The following is a 19,457-nucleotide window of genomic DNA, read 5'->3' on the forward strand; positions in this document are numbered from 1 at the left end:
ACGTGTAAAACAGACTGCACATTGCACTTCCCATGAAAATCTAGTATTTCTTTCCCTGAACGACTGCTCCTCCAAGTCTAATCAAAATGGATTTTCCTAGCCAAAAATTTTTTTCTTGTGACTTTGCAAGCGCTTTCTTGCACAGCTGGGGTTCGAGCTATACAGCTTTTCCAGGTCAGTGCCGAACCACCCAACGCGCAGCTATAAACAGACACGACTATTTTACACTCAGTTCCCCTTCTTTCTCTTTTCCTCCTTCAGGCCAACCATTTCTCTGCATCTTTATGTTTTTATTTTTGGTTTATGTAACTTCCTGTAGCCAGCATGGTAATTTTCTCAGCAACAGTTATTTCAACAGCTCCCAATCTCATCCCCTCCTCCCCCTTCCCTGGCAGCAATGGCTCAGGCAATTGCAATTTTAGCTGCTAAAAACTCTTAGAAAGTATGGCAAGGCTGCCCGCTCCGCTTCTGTTCCCTCTTCAGCTTTGCAAAGGTCCAGTTAGCTCCTACGGGCAAATATGCAGAGGCAAGTCTGTAATGGGGAGGGAGGGGAGGGCTCTGAGGCCTGGCCGTGGGGGTCCCTGACGCTCCCCGCGGCGGTGAGGGCCATGGCCCTGCACCGGGCGCCTGCTGCCAGCCGCTCCCCGACGCAAGCGCTGCTGCGGCACGGAGGGACCCTACGGTGACACCAGGCCGCCTCGGCCACCTCCCGACAGGGCGGCGACCCCCGGCCCCTGCCCCGTGGGGGGGACTGCCACGTGCCCCACAGCCCCTGGCCGGGGGCTCCCTGCCTCGGGGATGGCGTCGCGGCCCTCACGCCGGGCCTGGCCGGCACGTGGCCCGGCAGCCAGAGGGGGGTGAGGAACGCAGGGAAACGTTTAGAAATGTATTATTTGCTCCATTTTTAGGTATTTTACTTCAGCGCCTGCCATTACTTATTACTTTTGGTTTATAGTCTCTTCACTTCTTCGCTTTTACCACTTATGCTTTCCCTTTCTTTCCCAACTGAACTCCTAAAAACGCTTCTTTTAGGTCTGCTTTTCTGGTTTTTCTTCTTTTTTCCTCGGGTTTTCCTCCTTTTTTTCCTCCTTCCTTTTTTTCTTTCACTTTTCTTCTTTTTTTTTTTTTTCTCCCTTTCCCTCCTCATTTTCCCATGTTCTCCTCGTCCTTACTCTCCCGTTTTCGCCCGCGACTCCCCGTCCCTCTCCCGCGTTTCCCTCCCCTCAGCCGTAACCTCGCTCCCGCCGGGGCCGGCCCTTCCCCGCCGCCTCGACCCCTCACACCCGGCCACCGCCCAGGCGGCCCGGCCCCGCCCCACACCTCGCCGCAAACCCGGGGCCGCTCTTCTCCTGGCAACAAGTGACGCTCCCCCGGGGCGGGCCAATCCGGCCGGCCGCTCGCCGTCCCGGCCAGCCGGCGGCGGGCGCGACGCTCCGGCAGAGCGAGCCCGGCAGCGCGCCCGCTCCGCGCAGCCTGCGCGCCGCGGGAGGATGGCGCGGGCGGCGGGGCTCTGCCTGGCCGCCTGCGGCCTCGCCTGGCTCCTCGCCTGCTGCGCGGCCCGCCGACAACCCTCGGGTAAGCCGGGCGCCCACCTTGCAGGGAGGGAGGGAGGGCGGCGGGGCGCGGGGGGAGACGCTGCGCGGGTGCGCGGCGGAGCGGGGGGCGCGGAAAGCTCTTTTCTGCCCCGGCGGGCGCCTGAGGGGGGAAGGCGGCGCGGTGACGGGCCTTCCGCCCCGACGCTTCCCGGCGCCTCCGGGCGTTGCGCTGGGTGGCAAAGTCCAACTGCGTGGAAGCAACGTGGGAAACTTAGAAGGAGGAGCGGAAAAGGGAGGAAAAAAAAAAAAACCAAAACCAAACCTTCCTCCCGGACCGCGCGCTTCGACTGGGGCGTCGTGAAAGCCGGCCGCTGCCCCGCCGCCCCCGGGTGCCAGGTTCCCGGGGGTGCCCGGGGTGCCGGGGGCCGAGCCGGGGCAGCGCCGGGCCGGCGGCGCGGAGCGGAGCGGTGGGAGGGAGGCGGGCCTTCGGCCTCTTACCTGGAGGGGAGAAATGACCCGAACTCGGGCAGGTCCCCCGCCGGGCGTCAAGCCGTCGTTTTTATTCGCTGCTTTATGCGCGGAGCGGGAGAGGCAGGAGGCTTACCCAGCCTTTCAGAAAGCAGGTGGAAAAGTTTGACGTTGAGGAAATTCTTGTAAGCCAAAAGCCGCTAGCCTGGGGAGAGCTGCTGGGGAACGAGTTCAGCTCTTTGCTGGATGGTTGCACCTCGCGTGTTTTTGTATCCTTTGACAGTAGCAGGCTCGGGTTTGTAGCTAAAGGTGTCGGGTAAAACTGCGTGGCAAGAGTGTTGAACTGGAGTAATTGAGCACCGGTATTAATAAATTGCTGTATGGGGGGATTTGGTGAGACGGTATCAGCAATTTTTCTCAGGGAATTTTAAAAAGTGGTTTTCTTCCTGATGTCAGAACGAGGTTTGTGGGGGAAGAAGTGAAAGAAGATGAGGAGAGGGAAGATCTGAGAAAAGTCAGAGAACACATTAAAAGGAATTGAAAAGGAGAAGAAAGTCAGGAAGGGAGAATAAAAAGCAAAAAGCAGATATAGTGCTGAAAAAGCACAGGGTAAAAAGATGCCACAAAAGCAGGACTGGTTGTTAAAATCTCTTGTTTAGTTAATAGAGAAGATGAGGCAATTGGTTGAAATGTGCTATTTAGAAAAAGTCACTCCAGTAGGTGGCTGACTGAAAGATTTTTCTTCACAGTTTGACCAGCTCAGTACTATTTAGATACTATTTGGCACTTACACAGTGGAAAATTCATGAGTATACTGGGAAGTAGTGGTAAAAATCACTGCATAACATCACTGAATATTTTCCTTGCTGTTCAGCCAAACCTATTATTAAGTCATATTAAAAAAACGCAGTAGGAATGTGATTGACAGTGCATTACTACTAAATACAAAACACTACTCAGCAGATTCCTTATTTAAACACCAGAGTAGTAGCCTTGTGGGTTTGGGACAGCCAAGGTCCATTTTAGCCTGGTTAGTGAAAGTTTTTTACAGTGGGGCCATCATTATTGTGGTATAGAAATAGGTTTAGGGCATTTTTTTTTCTCAGCTTAAACCTACTGCCACTTGTCATAGAGACGTTCTTGTACTGGCAGAGGTGTCAGCTTGTATCAGTAGGGTGATCCGTATCTTTTAAAAATTGTATACTATGCTTTGTCAACTTTTTTTTCCTTTTTAATAACAAGCTATGTCACAGCTGAAAATGAAACTAGGGTTCCTGTATAATTTTGAAAATGATACTCCTAATCTTTGTGTGGCATCTTTGGTGGGATATTCATTCTAAAACTCTCTCCCGAAAGCAGTGCCAATTATTTCAGTAATACTGCAGTTGCACCCACAAACTGGTTCACGTATGAGCCTGTCATGCTGTGTGTTACTAAGTGATGTTTATTACTTACATTTTATGGTACCTGCTGTGTGTTACTGCATTCACAGATAGGCATGAAGTCAAGATTCTCTACCCAGTAAGCTTGCAAATTAATCAGGGGTTGATCCAATCAGTATGTGTTAAAATGAAAGGACGAATTTTCACTCATAGGATTGGACCTAGAAAACAACCTCGTTTTATCTCCCCTGATTTTATAATAACTTTGAGAGAGGTTCGTTCCCTCCCCTTCCCCCCCCCCCCCCCAAAGTAAATAATACTCTCTAAAGAGCAGGAAAATGGACTTAACATGGATTATATGAAAGAAATAGTATAATGTACAAACAGCAGTTGCTGTACTTTTCTGGTAGCATGTCTCAGAATGTGACTACACTTTTAAAAATGAACTTCCTGTGAAAGTGATACTGAATCATATCCATATGTGAATATTTGTTTGTTCTTATACAGGCAATGAGGCTTTTACCATTCGCCATGACACACTGAGCAAGTGTATACAAGTTAAAAACTCACGGATAGTGATAGATGACTGCAAGGACACAAGTGAAGCTTTATGGAAATGGGTATCCCAGAATCGCCTCTTTCATTTGGGGTCCAAGCAGTGCCTGGGACTTGATATATTCACCAAATCACTGTCTCGCCTGAAAATGGTTGATTGTAACTCAGAACTAATGCTGTGGTGGCGATGTGCTGATGCTTCTATCCTTGGTGCATCTCAGTACAAAGTGACTACCAAGAGTAACTATGTAACTGCAAGCATAAATGCAACAGACCAGTGGAGAAGCAACAGTTCCTCCAATGATATATGTCAGTATCCTTACCATGGTAAGTTTGCACAGAGGACTGGAGGATTTTTTTGTTGTTGTGTTAAGGGCTTTTTGCTGTATATCTGTGCCAGTAAATTCTTAAAATTAATCATATGAAAAGACTGATTAGTAAAGCAATAGAATGTTTTGCTGTAGAGAGATATTGATATTCAATTATGAAACTTTAACTGTTTTTAATAAAAAAATAAATATGCACAACTGCAGAAGTTGTGTTATCCAGTGGCTGGCTTATCATGTTTAAATCCCTCCCCCATCTTTTAGTAAGAGCTTATTTAATTATGAAATATCAACCACCTTGTCAGAACTGACACTGTCCTCTTCACAGTGATGGGAATTTTGCTGTTAGCAGGGTTTGAGGATATTTTCTTTGCTGATAGGCTGTAAAATCAAATTCAGTGTATGCTGCTAGCTTGCTGTCTGTTGGACTGTCAGGAACCATCCGTTTGCTTTGGTCTGGTAGTCTGTCCACTTGTCATGGAAGCCAGTCTCATCTGAAGTCTCATGCTTGCTGGAAGAAGTGGTGAAAACTTGCTTTACCATATCTAAGAGCAGAATTTTCTTGGTATTTGAATTGTTCAGAGTGGCCAGTATGAAGACCCCAGTAGGCTCGAGTTTGAAATGTTTTACCTCTCCTGTATGTGTTGACTCCTAGAGCCTTGTTATGTAGTACGCTGTACAAACCACCTGGATTTCAACAGGACAATGTATTTATCCCTAACTTACCAAGAAGGGGGGAAACGAGTTTATGCTGTGTTATGCCCCACTCAGAAGAAAAAGTACAGAAAAATATTTTCCTCTCGTTTTTTCCAGTTCTGGCTTTGCTGTATATTATCTGTAACAACAAGAGACCGTGTTTTAAGACAAGTGTGATTTGCATGCTTTTGAGTTAACTATGTCTATACAAGCAGTAACATTGATTTGTTGTTCTTTCCTCCCCTAGACACCTTGTATATACTTCTTTGATTATTTTTTTGATATTTTTTTTTTTTTCCCTCTGCAGAGGTTTATACCAAAGATGGGAACTCGTATGGAAAACCCTGTGAGTTCCCCTTTCTGTATAATAAGACGTGGCATCATGACTGCATTCAGGATGAAATGCATACGGGTGGGAAATGGTGTGCCACATCTGAAGATTATACTCACGATGGAAAATGGGGAATCTGCTTACAACCAGGCACGTTGGGTTTCTAAATAGCTGTCCTAAAAGTGTTCTGTCACTTTACGTATGTACAGCTCCACCTTGGTGTAGCACATTGCTGTTAAGCTGAGTAAAAGCAGGTCCCTTTTCTGTTGCAGCATTGACAGGACAATCAGTACACGCTCTGCAGTATATGTGATTACCAATATAAAAATCGGTAGACCTTCAGTATTACAACTTTTCTTTTGAAACTTTCATGATGTTTCAGTATAGTTGTAGTTACAAGTACTTTCTGCTTCCTTTAAACAGAGGATGGTTGTCATGATATCTGGGAACGTGATCCGGGGTCTGAAAGCTGCTACCAGTTTAGTACACAGTCTGCTCTTTCTTGGAAGGAAGCTTATATTTCATGTCAAAGACAAGGGGGAGATTTACTTAGCATCCAAGATGCATCTGAATTAAGTTACATACAAGGTAGGTGTAATTATTCACATAAGAATATCAGGATATCTTGACAAATTAACATAAAGTGAAGACAGCATTTTAGTTTCGGTGCTTTCATTTGTGTAGCAAAAATGCTAATCTCATTTCAGAGATTTTTTTTTAAGTTTATCTGTGTGATTTCATTGTAGTGGTTAGCTGTTGCTCATATTTATAATGAGAAACGTCCCCAAAATCTCCAATACAGGGCAGAGTGGATGTTGGTGTTTCAACAGCCTGTTACCCACTTGTTATGAAATTGTCCTCACTGATGTTCAGGCTTGGCCTGGGGGAATTACCAGTGTGCCTTTGGGAATACAAAACCAAAGGACAGACATCTGAAGGTATTGGGAGGGAAGACGTGTGTGGGTAAATTCCTCCTCAGTTCAAGAAAGTTTGCGTGTCTGATGATAGTAGCAATCTTTCTCTTCTCAAATGCATGGCCTTTCAGATCACATTTTTAACTTAAAGGAGACCAATAAAAGATGAGCATTTTGTACTAATTGTTTTCTTAAAAATAAAGCTAAGGATGGCGTTGCTGAGATCTTTTGGATTGGCTTAAATCAACTGGATGTTTCTGGAGGTTGGCAGTGGTCAGATCACAAACCTTTGAATTTTCTCAACTGGCATCCAGGTAATGATGTTTCTGGTGGTATTAATGATATTCACAACACTAACTAGTATTTTACTTTTTTTTTTTTTTTTTTTTTTACCACCCTTCTCTATCAGACTTCATCAAAACTATCGTTGTTGTTCCATTTCTGTTAAAAGTTTGAAAACATCTTTTCCTCCTAGCCAGTGAATCTTTCTGCACTTGTTCTGTATTTATGGATGATTAGGTTAATAAATCTCTAAAAAGGTAAAATTTAAATAGTATCTTTGAGGTCCATTTTAGTAAAGAATCTACAGCTTCTCTAGCTGCTAAATTTTTCTTCCCACTGACAAAATGGCATTGGCTTCCCTCAAATATTACAATTATTGATGTATGTGCAAGGCCTGACATTACTTAGAAGCCTAACTCATTTTTAAACTTCAGGGTTGCTTAAACTTGTTTTGAGGTGAATACGAAAGAAGTATAAAACCTTTGAAAAACCTTTTTTAATTAGTCTCAAGTTCCTAGTAGAATTGGTGAGAGTCTTGTTTGTTTAGAATTTTCAGCATGTATTTGTAATATTCTCACAAATATGCCACGGATGTGTATATATGAGAATCCTGGAGGAATAATAATCAGCAATACTGAAGCTAATAATGTTCTGTCATTCAAGCTGAATTTCACCTTTTTAAAGTGGAATTCTCTTTTTCCTTCAGTTTCTAGAATAGTGCTGCAACATGAATTCTGTGAAAAGATAAGTGGTTTCTGTTAGTTCTTTGAAAGCTTTACTAAGAAATTTCTGTGAGATTTTCTAAATGTAGTCTGTTGTTTGGAAAGGTTAAGGGCCTTTCTTCTGCTTGTACTACTGGCTGCACCTTCTTCTGGAACTGTGATGATGCTGTGGCACTGTAATGCAGAGCTGGAGTCTAGACTATCCTGAGTTACAGTGGCATAATTTAGTCTGCAGTCATGGAAGACATACTAATGTCTACCCGTCTTATGAAAAATACTTACTGGTATCTAACAGGAATTTTGCTAGCGCAAGTTGATACCAGAAAACTTGATACCCATTACTTCTTGTCCTTTCACTGTACACCTCTGAAAAGAGCCTGGCACTGTCTCCGTTGTACTCTCCCATGAAGAACTAAGATCCACCCTGAGCCTTTTCTATGTGAGACTGAACAAACCCAGTGCAGGGGGGGCTGGGGTGCTCTGTGTAGGACACAGCTCAGGTTTGCATTGGGGCTCAAAGAAAGAGAAAGCCAGAAAGTGTTAGTGGAAAGGAGCTCCAAGGGAAGCTGGGAACTGCAAAAAAGAGTTCTCCTCTGTGACATTTTTAATTGGGGCTTTGTCTCAGGTTTCTGTTAAGGTAAGGGTTATGGTTAGCATTGAGAGAAGGAATGCAAAGCTGTGTTTGGAGTGGGGCTGGAAAGGGGCTGCCAAAGGAAACTGAGGGCTGCAGAAAGGGTTCTCCCCTGAGATGTTTCTAGTCTGGGAAAGTGCTCAGCCAAGGGTTTGTTGTATTGTAAATAGAACATTCCTCCTGGTTCTATGATTAAACATTGGAAGAGAAGTCCAGATTCCTTGATTCTGAAACTTTCTCTCTTACAAAAAACTTTCTGTGGGTCCTATGGTAGGACGGGTACCTTCATTCAAAGCAAGTTATGTTCTTCAAATACAAAGTGCTGTACTATGCAAAGTATATTATTCTTGTATTGAAAACCAATAGGAAAAAGAAGAGTCACTACCTTACTGTTTGATGACTTGTACTTTTCTGGTTTTTATTTGTTCCTGTCTATAGATATGCAGAGTTTGTCCCCACTGGATGGGACTAGCTGTGTGGTGATGAATGCTGCCTCAGGTCAGTGGCAGAGTTACCATTGTGGGACTCCACTTCCATACATTTGCAAAAAGTCACTCAATGAAGTTTCGAGCCTTCCAGGTAGGACAGCTTGCAATTTTTTTTGTATGTTAATATGAGTGTAATGTTCACTTTGGAGTCTTTTTTTCCCTCCCCAAGCCATCTTAGGCATCTCTGCCAAAACTCTTTTGCAACAGCTTTGGATTTTTTTAGCAGAGCAGAAGCAAACTCTGTATCTTCAGTGTTAAGCTGATGCATCACAAACAGCTTCCATTTTTTGCAGCTTTCTCATTCACATGTAAAGCATTTCCCAGCACAGTCCTGCCCTTTTCATCATGTTTTCCTCCATGGCTTGTGTCTTCTTTCATGTGTTACTGAAAGTCTGGAACTGGCAGTTGCACCTCGAACCTTTCCATCTCTGTTTTAAGCCCATTTCTCTCACTCTTGGCGTATATTGCCATAAAATGGGACCTATCTGGGGCTTGGATCAAACTCTGTTGAATTCAAATAGAAGTAGTTAAATGACCTTACTATCCTTTGAAACCAGGCCCAGCGCTGGAAATCAGGGTGCAAGAATTGGTAGCTTGCCCAGTGTGTAATCTTTACTGGATCCATAACAGCTCTTATGAGATATTTATTATCTCCTCCCTAAACACACACACACACACACATATAGAGTCCTTCAGTTTTTACAATGTCCAGCTGTGACGTACAACTGCTTCCATGCTTTTGGCCATTTACCTACACCTGGATGTCCCACCCTTCCCATATCCATGGCCTGTTCTTCCATGTTCTTCTTCTTTGGCCTTACCCACTTTCCAGGGCTCATGCTTGTGGGGCTCTCATGGGAAAATTTTTACTGGAAGGTGATTGTCCTTGGATGAGGGGGAGGACTAGGGGATAAGAGGGATGAAGCAGTGTCGTGGAGGTGGAAAGTGTCATGGAGTGTCTCTGGCTAAGGTCCATTCTCTTCAGCTCCCGCAGGAGGGGTGTGTGCCTTGCAGGGAAAAAAAAGTAATAAGCCATTTAAATTTAACTAAACTGGTTCAAATTTTTCAATGATTCCTTGAAAACTAGCTGTCAATTAACCATCCTTATCTGTTCTCTGGCTCCTCAGTGGGGTATGTGGAGTTGTTACCAGTATTTATACAGTGTTTTATTAATTAAAAAACAAAATTCTTGTGATTGAAGTATTTTATAGTGTGTTTCCAACCAGAAAGGCTATTAGTATACACCTTTTTCAGCATGCATTAAAAACAGTTGGAATTCTTGAATATCTTCATTTTCAGAAGAAAAAAATATTTAAAACTAAGCATTTGTTTCATTGCAAGTTATTCAAAATTGGTCTTATGCGTGATACTGCATATAGATAATAATGCCCTATGAAAGTGCAGACCCTTGCTAGAACAAAACAAGCAACTTTTTTTGAAGCTGCTGTCCTGTAATGAAGTAACTTGATTTGCCTTTAATTGCTTTTGAAATCTTGCTTACAATTACTTCTGAACCTTTCACTTACACTAAGACCAGCTTAATGCAATGCATTCCAGCTTTTTACTTTCATTCCCGCTAACTTCTCTCTCCTTCTGCCAGCTTCACGGCCCCAAAATATTACAAATCCCCATAACGCTGCTCAGTCAAGTCTATTTGCTTGACTAAACTGTGACCCTTTCTTAAAAAGTTAACCCTGAAGAGATGTGAACACATTCTGATTGCTGCTTTCTGGCTGGTTTTCAAGGTGCTGCCAGATTTAAAACATGAAGAAAATGCCAACCCATCACACTAGCCAGTGTAAAACAAAAGCCTCTAATTCCATTTTTCTTCACTATTAGAGTTTTGGAGACACTTGGATACTCGCTGTGATTCAGGCTGGGTTCCCCACAATGGTTTTTGCTACATGCTGATAAACAACCAGGCACCTTGGAGTACAGCAGATGAGTTGTGCAAAGCAAATAAGAGTAACCTCATCAGCATACACTCATTAGCAGATGTCGAACTGGTTGTTACAAAGCTTCATAACGGTGAGTTGAGATACTTGTGAAGGTCAAGCACCAAGTGCTGCACACCAAAAATTACAAACCGCTTTCCATGTTCTAGCATATGATTGTCATAACTTCTAGCTTTTAAATGAAGGTGTTAATGCTGAGCTTGTACACAGGCTGGTGCTGAGTGTTGCTGTTCAGGTCCAGGCCCACTGTGTTAGCTCTTGTTTTGGTTTGATCTATTTTACTTATTTATTTATTTATTTATTTACTGGGCTAACCTACCTCTGGTTGCTTAGTACCTTGTGTTTAATTTTCTCATTCAAAGAGAGTAGTAGATAGTTGGGTGAGTATTTTGACTACTGGGTCACTGAACTAATGAATGTTATCTGTATCCTTTGGTCTTATGTTTTTGTCTGCACTCCAAAAATTACACTTTGTTGAGTTTTTTTGCTTGTGTGTTCATTATTTCTGGGTTGGGGTTTTTTTCTGTTTGTTACCCTCTCTGTGAAACTTACTCATATCCATAAACATAAGTTAAGAAACAAGATAATGAAAATACGTTGCACTTGTCTCAAATCCCCTTTCTCGCTGTAAGAAAAGAAATTGTGGCATTTATGCTGTGCAGTATAGCGATAAAAACCCCTAATTTTGCTGATTTCACATTCCTTTCCAATTAGTTTGAATATTATTTTGAAACTACAGTGTTCTCCTAATTTTAAATTACAGATGCTAAGGAAGAAATGTGGATGGGTCTCAGGAATGAAGATGTACCAACCTTGTTCAAATGGTCAGATCACTCATCTGTGGTTTTTACATATTGGGATCAGAATGAACCAAAAGTTCCTTTTAACAGCACTCCTAACTGTGTGTCATATTCAGGCGAGGTAGGAATACAGTGTTGGGTTTTTTAGGGTTTTTTTTCAATCATACTAGAGGCAACATTGATGTGTGTGAAAGTCAAGGAGGGGGTTCAAGCAGATAACTGATTTTATTTCTGGAATAATCTTTAAAATACAGTTAATCATTTTTCTACAAGCAAATTTCTTAAAATTATGTAGCCAACACTTGGTCGCTGTGTACTGCAAAGAATGGAAGAAATTGCTCACAGCTCTGAGACTGCCACTGCTGTTGACCAGTCGGTTGTCCTTGTCACTCTGCATTTTGGGTTACCGTATTCTTGCGTGTCTGGGGCAGGGAGCTAGGAAGGAGGTGGGCCGAACTATTGAAAGGAAAAGCTGGGTTCAGTCATCTCCAGGACCAGTTTGGGCCACCCTCTCTGAGGATGGGTAGTGAGATACCTCGGTAAGAGAAGAGAGGGTAGACACTGGGGGGATACAGTACAGAAGGAGCAAGGGGTGGGTGGGGGAAGGAGATCACAAAGGTGAGTGAAGAGGAAAGCAGGCTATATCCCATCTCCCAGACTGAGTAGAAAACTGGGGCAAGCGTCTGCTTGCTGTGCTCTCAGGCTGGCAGTGGAGCTCATGTGCCCAGCTCCTCTGAGCTGTCTCGTCCCCATCTCCGCAGTAAGCTGAGCACACCCCCTGCACCCATTCCCTCCCTAATCTGGGAGAGTTGGCACCACCCTGGCCTTTTCTTCCCTTTTCAGATATGATCCAGAATCCATCCATCTCCGCATTTGTCAGCTTTGTCTCTTCCTTCCAAATGTACACCTATGCATATAATCCAGGGCATCCCACCCGCAGTATTTTTGCTGGAGGCATTTTGGCTTTTCCTCTTATGACAACTCAGCCCCCATGCTATGAAAATTGAGATTTTTAGATTTTAAATACTTTTTTTCCCCTTTCCTTCTCACAGCTGGGACAGTGGAGAGTCAAATCCTGTGAAGAAAAATTGAAATATGTGTGCAAGAAAAAAGGAGAGATTTTGAATGAAACAAAATCAGATAGAAGTTGTTCATTGGAAGAGGTAATAGGAAGTCTATTTCTTACACTTTCACTTGGTTCAGAAACCTGCAAAAAATCACTTACTTCCTCTACTTCCCATTTCCTTCTTGCCCGTACAATAAAATCTATGGAACGTTTTAGCTGAAAAAGGGTATTTATATAGCATGAGCCAAATTTCATATTCTCCTAAGCAGGCTTTGGATGTACTACCACTCTATTGATGAAAGTATTATGAGCTTGGACCCAGGAGATGATGTGGTTTATTTATTTGTTTGTTTGGAAAAAAAAAATTATTTTACTAGATATGTAATCGCTAATGCCATTTGTTCTGTGGTTTTTGATTTAAGTATGTTTTAAAATTTAGGATAAGCACTTTGCAACATAAAGATATGCAGAAATTGATAATCAAAATTAGGTTTCTGTTACACTTCATTTGGCTCTCATTTTTGTTCTTTGACTTGAATAAAGGTGGGCGGTTTTTTTGGTTGTTTCAGCTTTTTGTTGTGTTGTGGGTTTGTTGGTTTGTTTTGGTTTTTTTTACAGTATAACATGTTACAGCATAAATAAGTCTTGAAAAGAAGTCTTTTCTGTTTTGAACAATCTTGGGATGGTATTACTAGCTACTTTGGAGTCCTTTGGTTCAGTTTTGTGTGGCATACTGCCTGCAACAGGAAACATGTTTACCTCCTGTCTGTCTTTCTGCACAACCTGGGGGTATTTTTACTCTGTCTCTTCAGAGTCGGGCAGCATGTAGAGTTACAGCTTGCTGTGCTGTTCGGACACTGGTGGCATTGGTAGGCTAGCAAAGAGGTAACACATTAGCGTTCTTTGAAATTTCAGTGTAAATATAGGGGAAAAGATTTGAATAATGTGTGAACTTAAAAAAATTCTCTATTTTCTGTATGAAATATTTTTTTCAGAAGTAAGGAAACACTAGTAATACCCTCTTATTATTCCTCTGTTTGAATCTTGGCATTGGTGGAACAGCATGAAAACTCCTATTGTTTTGAATAGGACTAAGCTGTTGCCCTTGTGTTTCTCTCTTTAAATGCACATAGCAGTCAGAAGACTCTGCACAGTCGAGCTAAACCAGTGGTGTATTTTATTCCCGTGCTTGCTTCATTTCTTAGAGCTGTGAATCTGAGACTTGATGATACTGCACCTTGTATGTGATGCACTGCATTTCTTTCTTTTATATGCTGTGCCAGCTCGTGGGCACTAACCAATGTTAGCAATGATTTATTTTGTCCTGTAGATAATGCCTATATTAGGTGGTTATGTATAAACATGTTTTTTGTTCTTTAACCAGGGATGGGAGAGACATGGAAACTACTGTTACAAGATTTATAAAACAGAAGTTTCATTTGGAGCACAGTGCAATCTTACAGTGACGAACAGGTAAAGCACATCTCTGTACTTTATGGGCATGTATTACAGTACGATCCTGGAGATATAGTCAGAGATTAAGACCTCTGTATGCTAATTAGTGGTTTATAAAGAAAAAATAGAGCTAGAATTGCTTTTGCAGAGAACTAGCAAACCGTGTTTTCCATGGTGTGACAATGGTAAACCTACAGGGTACAACCTTCCTGGAAGGATGTGTATTCACAGCCTGCTGACCCCACATTGAATACGGGACTGCCTGGACAACCGCTTGAACTAACTCATGTAATAATATGCCTGGTTTTCAAATTGTCTCAGTAGTTTCAGATATCTTTCAAATATTGACTCAAATTAATCTGTCAATTTTCAGATTTGAGCAAGAATTTATAAACAGTCTAATTAGAAAACACACCAAAGTTGAAGAAAAATACTTCTGGACTGGTTTGCAGGATATTAGCCAATCAGGAATATATTCCTGGGGTACAGTGGATGGGGAAAAAACTGAAGCTGTGACATACACTAACTGGAATTCCTTGCAACCAGGTAAATTTAACAAAAAAGTATGTAAAAATATTATCATTTTACGTTGAGCGAGCATTGGAGTACCATGTTACAGAACTCCAAGCATGAAATAAAATAGTCATTCAGAATTCTATGGACTTTTTGGAAAATGAGCCAATAGTTTTAAATATGTCTTTGGTGGCTTAAATCTTAGCGTTTTCAGGAGGATGTGTGGCCATGCCCAGTGGAAGTTCTCTTGGAAAGTGGGAAACTAAGGACTGTAAAACCACTAAAGCATTTTCTGTCTGCAAAAAATACATCGGGCTGCCCAAGGAGCCAGAAGTGCTCCCAAAGCCAACTGATCCCTGCCCACCTGGGTGGCACAATGGATCTGGCCTTGCCTGCTACAAGGTAAAATATTATTCCTGTTAGATGTTGTTCATTGCTGTCTTGCAGCAAGTGTGTGATAAGCTGTTTTGTGGCTTAGAGCTGCTCTGAAGGGTATTTCAAAGATGTTTTACACTGGGAGGAGGAATTCGTGTTGATTCAGGCTGACTGCCTCCAAATGTTCTCATGCATCATCCTCTGCCGATTCCTGAAAGATGCAGTGTGCCTCTCCCTGCTTTTTCTGCACATCAGAGCTGAGTGGGGCAATAGCATTTGCCCTGTGCTGCCATCTTGGGAGCCTGATGCTGATTGAGAGTGCCATGTCTGTATCCTAGCCTGCCTGCCATCATCTGGCATGCAGAGACACCTGAATAGGGAAGGAAAGTGCTTTGCATTGCCTTCCCTTTGTCCTTTTTCTTTCCATATTCTAAGAGTGTAGATAGCAGAGGTGGGATTTTCTCTGGTTTAAATATGGATATTAAACTTCATCAAAAAAGTGCAGCCTCAATTGTGTTTTACTGGTTTTGAAGTAAATAGTGGAAGCGAGCAGCCATGGTGTTAGCTGGAATGGCTTAAACAAGTTTGTACTTAGAAATGCAGGTTTTTCTCCTCCTATTAACAATCAAATCAAGTTAAAACTGAGGCTGTTTATTGGATTGTTTATTCATTATTTCTAGACTTCTGCAATGAATTGTCTTGTAAACAGCTCATGTAGCAAAGTGGGGAAACCCAGCTTGAATAACAAGGCTGTGGGCAAGGATCCCGAAGGGATGGGTCTAGCTGATGTGCAGCACAGCTGTCCCGTAGCTGATGGGATGTGACAGCTGGCCCTGGCAGTTTCTCCAAAACTCTTGTTGACCAAGTACAGCATGTCTGTGCAGAAAGATCCAGCTGATGGGAGTTGGCTTGGACTGAAGTCAAGGGGATTAAGTGGACATGTTAGCTGAGGTGTATGAGCCAAGTATGCAACTCTTGATACATACAGGTAGCAAAGGGAGTGCCAAAGAACTTTCTTCCCCTGCAGCACCCAAATGGGCCTGGTTTCAGTGAACATTGGGCTTTGCATTTCACCATAAATTTGAAAGAACAACATCCCCTAAAACATATAATTTGGCTTGCAGTTTTGGAATGAGTTGGGTGTTGTTTTCTAAAATCTTTCTGGTAAAGAAAAACAGAGAAAGTCTGCCATATGGAGTACGTTGCATTTGAAATAAATTTTGTCAGCTAAACTTCAGAGTCTGCCTGTTGTCAAACAAACTGAAAAAAAAATTAAATAATTGTTAAGAAGTCAAGCTCTCTCCCTGTGGAAATACCAGTTATTCATTCCTACCTAGGGTGGCCATATTTGAGTAGTACAGGAGTGTTTCAAAAATGCAGTCACTTGTGTCATTTTCTACTCTGATGTTTGGCTGTTGTAAAGTTCTTCCACAGTGAAAGAGTGCTGCGAACCAGGACCTGGGAAGAGGCAGAAAGGTTCTGTGAAGCACTTGGAGGCCATCTGCCTAGTTTTAGTCACTCAGAAGAAATCAAGGCACTTCATTCTATCCTGAGAAAAATAATCAGGTAACAAACTAGCCATGTGCTAGAAGTTTGATTTTGGTTGCATTCTTCTGCAGTAGATAGCAAATGCTGCTGCTGACCCCAAATGGCAAGTATGAGATAGTGTGCAGTGGCTGTGTTTCCCACAGTAAAAAGGGCTAGATGTGGCATTTGAACTGCTGGTCATGTCACTGCCTTCCTGGAAAATGTCAAGGGAGTACAGCGTGGGCAAATGTTTCACATTGCTAGAGAGAGCACAGGAAAAGAGAGATTTGCTTTGAGCGTCTTCCATTACATGAATTTAAGCCTGTGTTGTTACAATAAGTGTTTCCTTCTTTATGTTGAATTTTGGACAACAGGATGATAGTTGTTCCTATTCTTTACCGATACATTCTTTAGAGATTAGTTATTTCTGTTTTTCAGATAGGTCTCATCTTTATTCATGAAATGCTTCCTGACTAAACTGGGTTCTGTCTTTTGAAAATGTGAATAATGTAGTGTCCAGCAATCTGGTTGGCATGGATCCCATTTGGCATAACTGCAATAACACTATATGGGCATTAGATGGGTGTGTTGAGTTTTCTGGTATCAACAAATTAAATGCTACATAATTTATGAGTCTAAGGCTCTATTTTTAATGAAAGGAACTGTCACTGCAAAGCTTTATTAGGCATTGGTGTGATGTCAGATCCTTGTGTAATATGGTTTTTTTGATTGGCAGCCTGGTTTTTCAGAACTTTTGCCAGCTTAAACTCAAATGCTGCCAGTTAAATGTTCTAATTTTTTTTTGATCAACAAACTAAATCAGGATTATTTCAGAGGCTGCCAATGTACAACACTGTGATTAAATTTTAAAACTTGATGACTGAAGAGATGCCTTCTTGAAAACCCAGTGAACTTTTTTTAGAAGTGCACAAGTCATGAAAATTACTCAATGTTTATATAGTAAGAGACAAAAACAAACTTGTATGCTCTATATATAGATGGTTTAGCTTGTATAAAAGCCACTTGTGATTCCTTTCCTAAAGTGACTAAAGTCGATGAGATAAAAATTAGTGCACAAATTATTTTTAGCTATACATCTTATTATACTGTTTTGCAATTACAAATTTTGTTTTAGTATACCTAATCTCCTATGAAACATGAATAGAGAAGTAACTTTATTTTCCTACAAGTACTTGGAACTGCTTTTCAGCTTGCAGACCATCTGAGGTACTAATTATAGTTAATGGCCATTTTTTGTTAGGAGTTTAAAGGTGGAGACTTTTTCTGTCTTTCCAGAAAGTCAGCTAACACATGATGCTACTGCAGTTCCCATATTTCAGAAAACTTGAACTTAGCCTGGAAGAAGGAAAGTCCTAGTACTTCAGTATTATTCTAGCAGAACTTAAATAAGGGGCAGTATATTGAGCCCAGTATAAATTGACTTTGCAGTCAGTGTTGCAGTAAGTGCATGTGTCAAATATAATGCAAAACACACTATTTCCATCCAGGTTAACCCCTTTTCAAGCATTGCAGAACTTCCTGAACAGAAATACTACATACTTGATATTGCCCAAAGTCTTTTAAATAATGTTTGTTTGTTTAGATAATGTAATGAAGTGTTTAAGTTAGTTATGCTCTTAAATTACTCAGAGGTGGTGCTTGTATTTTGGAGATCAAAAGTCAAGGGTAGCTTGTCTGAAAATAAGCTCATCTGAGAAAGGAGAGAAGAAACCAGGTGAATTACTTAAGGAAGAACAAATAATTTAGGTAACTGGGAGAAATCATCCTAAGATAATGTTAGATGTGATTAGCTGCTGGAGTGTGCTGGCATGCAGTTTGTCTGTGCTCCCTGCATTTACTTAGTACAAACTCTGACCTGAACTATTCATTCAGTGCACTCATTTCAGCTTGGGGAAGGAGCCACACCTTAGCTTTTTTAGTTTCGGGCTCTTTCCCCTTGCACAGTTCTCTGGTGACTCATTGTGAACTGTTTGTTTTTAAATGTTAGCAAAAGTCAGTTTGGTTCACCAGGAAAAGGGCAGCTTGCCTAGTCCATTCTGTTCTTTACTCAGATTCCACCTTAGAGGCAAATAAGAGCTAGAATTGCTTCAGCCAAGTCGGGTGATTGCCATTGGAAAGGAAAATTAAATTTGCCTGCCAACCTTCCCCTGTCTGGAAGAAATAGGAGATAACCTCTTTTCATTTTGAGGGACATCATACAGGCAGAACAGATCCGGTTCAGTTACTTCCATTCTTTTAGGATTGTTTTTGTGAGCATTCCGCAGCTTATAGCTGGCAGCAACGCTGGATGCAAGGAGAGTAACAGCTTGGATTGCTTAGAAATAACATTTCAATGAGAACACCTTACTGGAAAGAAATCAGTTGCCTTTTATATGCACAGCTCTGCTGCTGTAATTGTTCTGAATCTAGAAAGCCTCACTAACACCTGAGTTTGCAAGAAAAAACTGATCTTATTCTCAATGCACTGACCAAAACAGCAATACAGCTTAGATGCAAGTTGTAGTAATTGCATTAATACAACTTCTCTTTTCTTCTGCTAAAGAGTAGGTGATTAGCAGAGTGGGAATTCAGCTAGTGGCAGTAGCCTGTTACAGAGGGAAGAACAGGGTATCAGGTGGGCTTCATATATACTTTTAGGCCAGCACTGCCTAAGATTAGATGGTACCTTAAATTGCACCGTTAGGGAGTTGGCCCATGGAGATGTACGCATGTTACCTCTTGTCAAGAACTAGGTTGAACTACAAGCCACTTCACTTAGGCTCTTAATCTTGTGTTGGAGCTGACATAAGGGACAGAAAAAAATCCTTTTTCTATTTCAGCAGTTAGAATATGACAGTAGAAAAATTACTGTTTTATATTCCCTTCACATTGGTCTAAACTGTATTTATCCACTCCTGCACAACATTGACTTTTATGAAGTTTTACTTCTGTGTGAGAGAAAAGCCACTGGTATTCTGCAGGGATTGCTGGAGATTTAGAGTCTTCCATTGTTAATCAGCATGGAGTCCACTATAAAGCACAAATTGCACCTATTTTTTAGGTTGAAACTCAGGATAATCTAGGTTTTAGAGGCGGTTCCAGGAATGTAGCTCAAAGAATACTCCGGCACTGATAAATCCATTTTGATACCAGTCCCTATGATGAATTTTAAATGCTTTGCAATGAGGAGACAGATACCCAAAGTACAAACAAATTCCTTGCTGCAAGCTTAGTTGCAATAGAGAGTCTTAATTCATATTTGTCTTAAATAGTTGGTGGAATTCTTTTCTGTGATGAGATGATAGTGTAATTTCAGAGGGCTATCAAAAGACTTTACTTAAGCTTAAAAGTGCTATCAAGGATACTGTAGCAGTTACTGAATTACTCATGGTCATGTCTGAACAGTTCCAAAAGAAGCAAAAAATGTACATTAATG

At 41.8% G+C, this 19,457-nt stretch overlaps 1 protein-coding gene across 1 annotated transcript in view; it reads left to right on the forward strand.

The window, feature by feature from the left end:
- Window positions 1-762: 762 nt before the first annotated feature.
- LY75 (lymphocyte antigen 75) overlaps window positions 763-19,457 on the forward strand; it is a 48,080-nt gene continuing 29,385 nt past the window's right edge. Inside the window, exons 1-13 of the mRNA XM_075028595.1 lie at window positions 763-1,575; window positions 3,893-4,267; window positions 5,270-5,443; window positions 5,717-5,881; window positions 6,411-6,521; window positions 8,281-8,421; window positions 10,170-10,358; window positions 11,049-11,206; window positions 12,138-12,248; window positions 13,536-13,624; window positions 13,980-14,152; window positions 14,325-14,521; window positions 15,918-16,060. Coding sequence (XP_074884696.1) covers window positions 984-1,575; window positions 3,893-4,267; window positions 5,270-5,443; window positions 5,717-5,881; window positions 6,411-6,521; window positions 8,281-8,421; window positions 10,170-10,358; window positions 11,049-11,206; window positions 12,138-12,248; window positions 13,536-13,624; window positions 13,980-14,152; window positions 14,325-14,521; window positions 15,918-16,060 — 2,618 coding nt within the window. The 5' untranslated portion in view covers window positions 763-983. The remainder of the gene's footprint in view (window positions 1,576-3,892; window positions 4,268-5,269; window positions 5,444-5,716; window positions 5,882-6,410; window positions 6,522-8,280; window positions 8,422-10,169; window positions 10,359-11,048; window positions 11,207-12,137; window positions 12,249-13,535; window positions 13,625-13,979; window positions 14,153-14,324; window positions 14,522-15,917; window positions 16,061-19,457) is intronic.

The sequence above is a fragment of the Buteo buteo genome, chromosome 5, assembly GCF_964188355.1.
Source record: "Buteo buteo chromosome 5, bButBut1.hap1.1, whole genome shotgun sequence".
In the NCBI taxonomy this organism is placed as follows: Eukaryota; Metazoa; Chordata; class Aves; order Accipitriformes; family Accipitridae; genus Buteo; species Buteo buteo.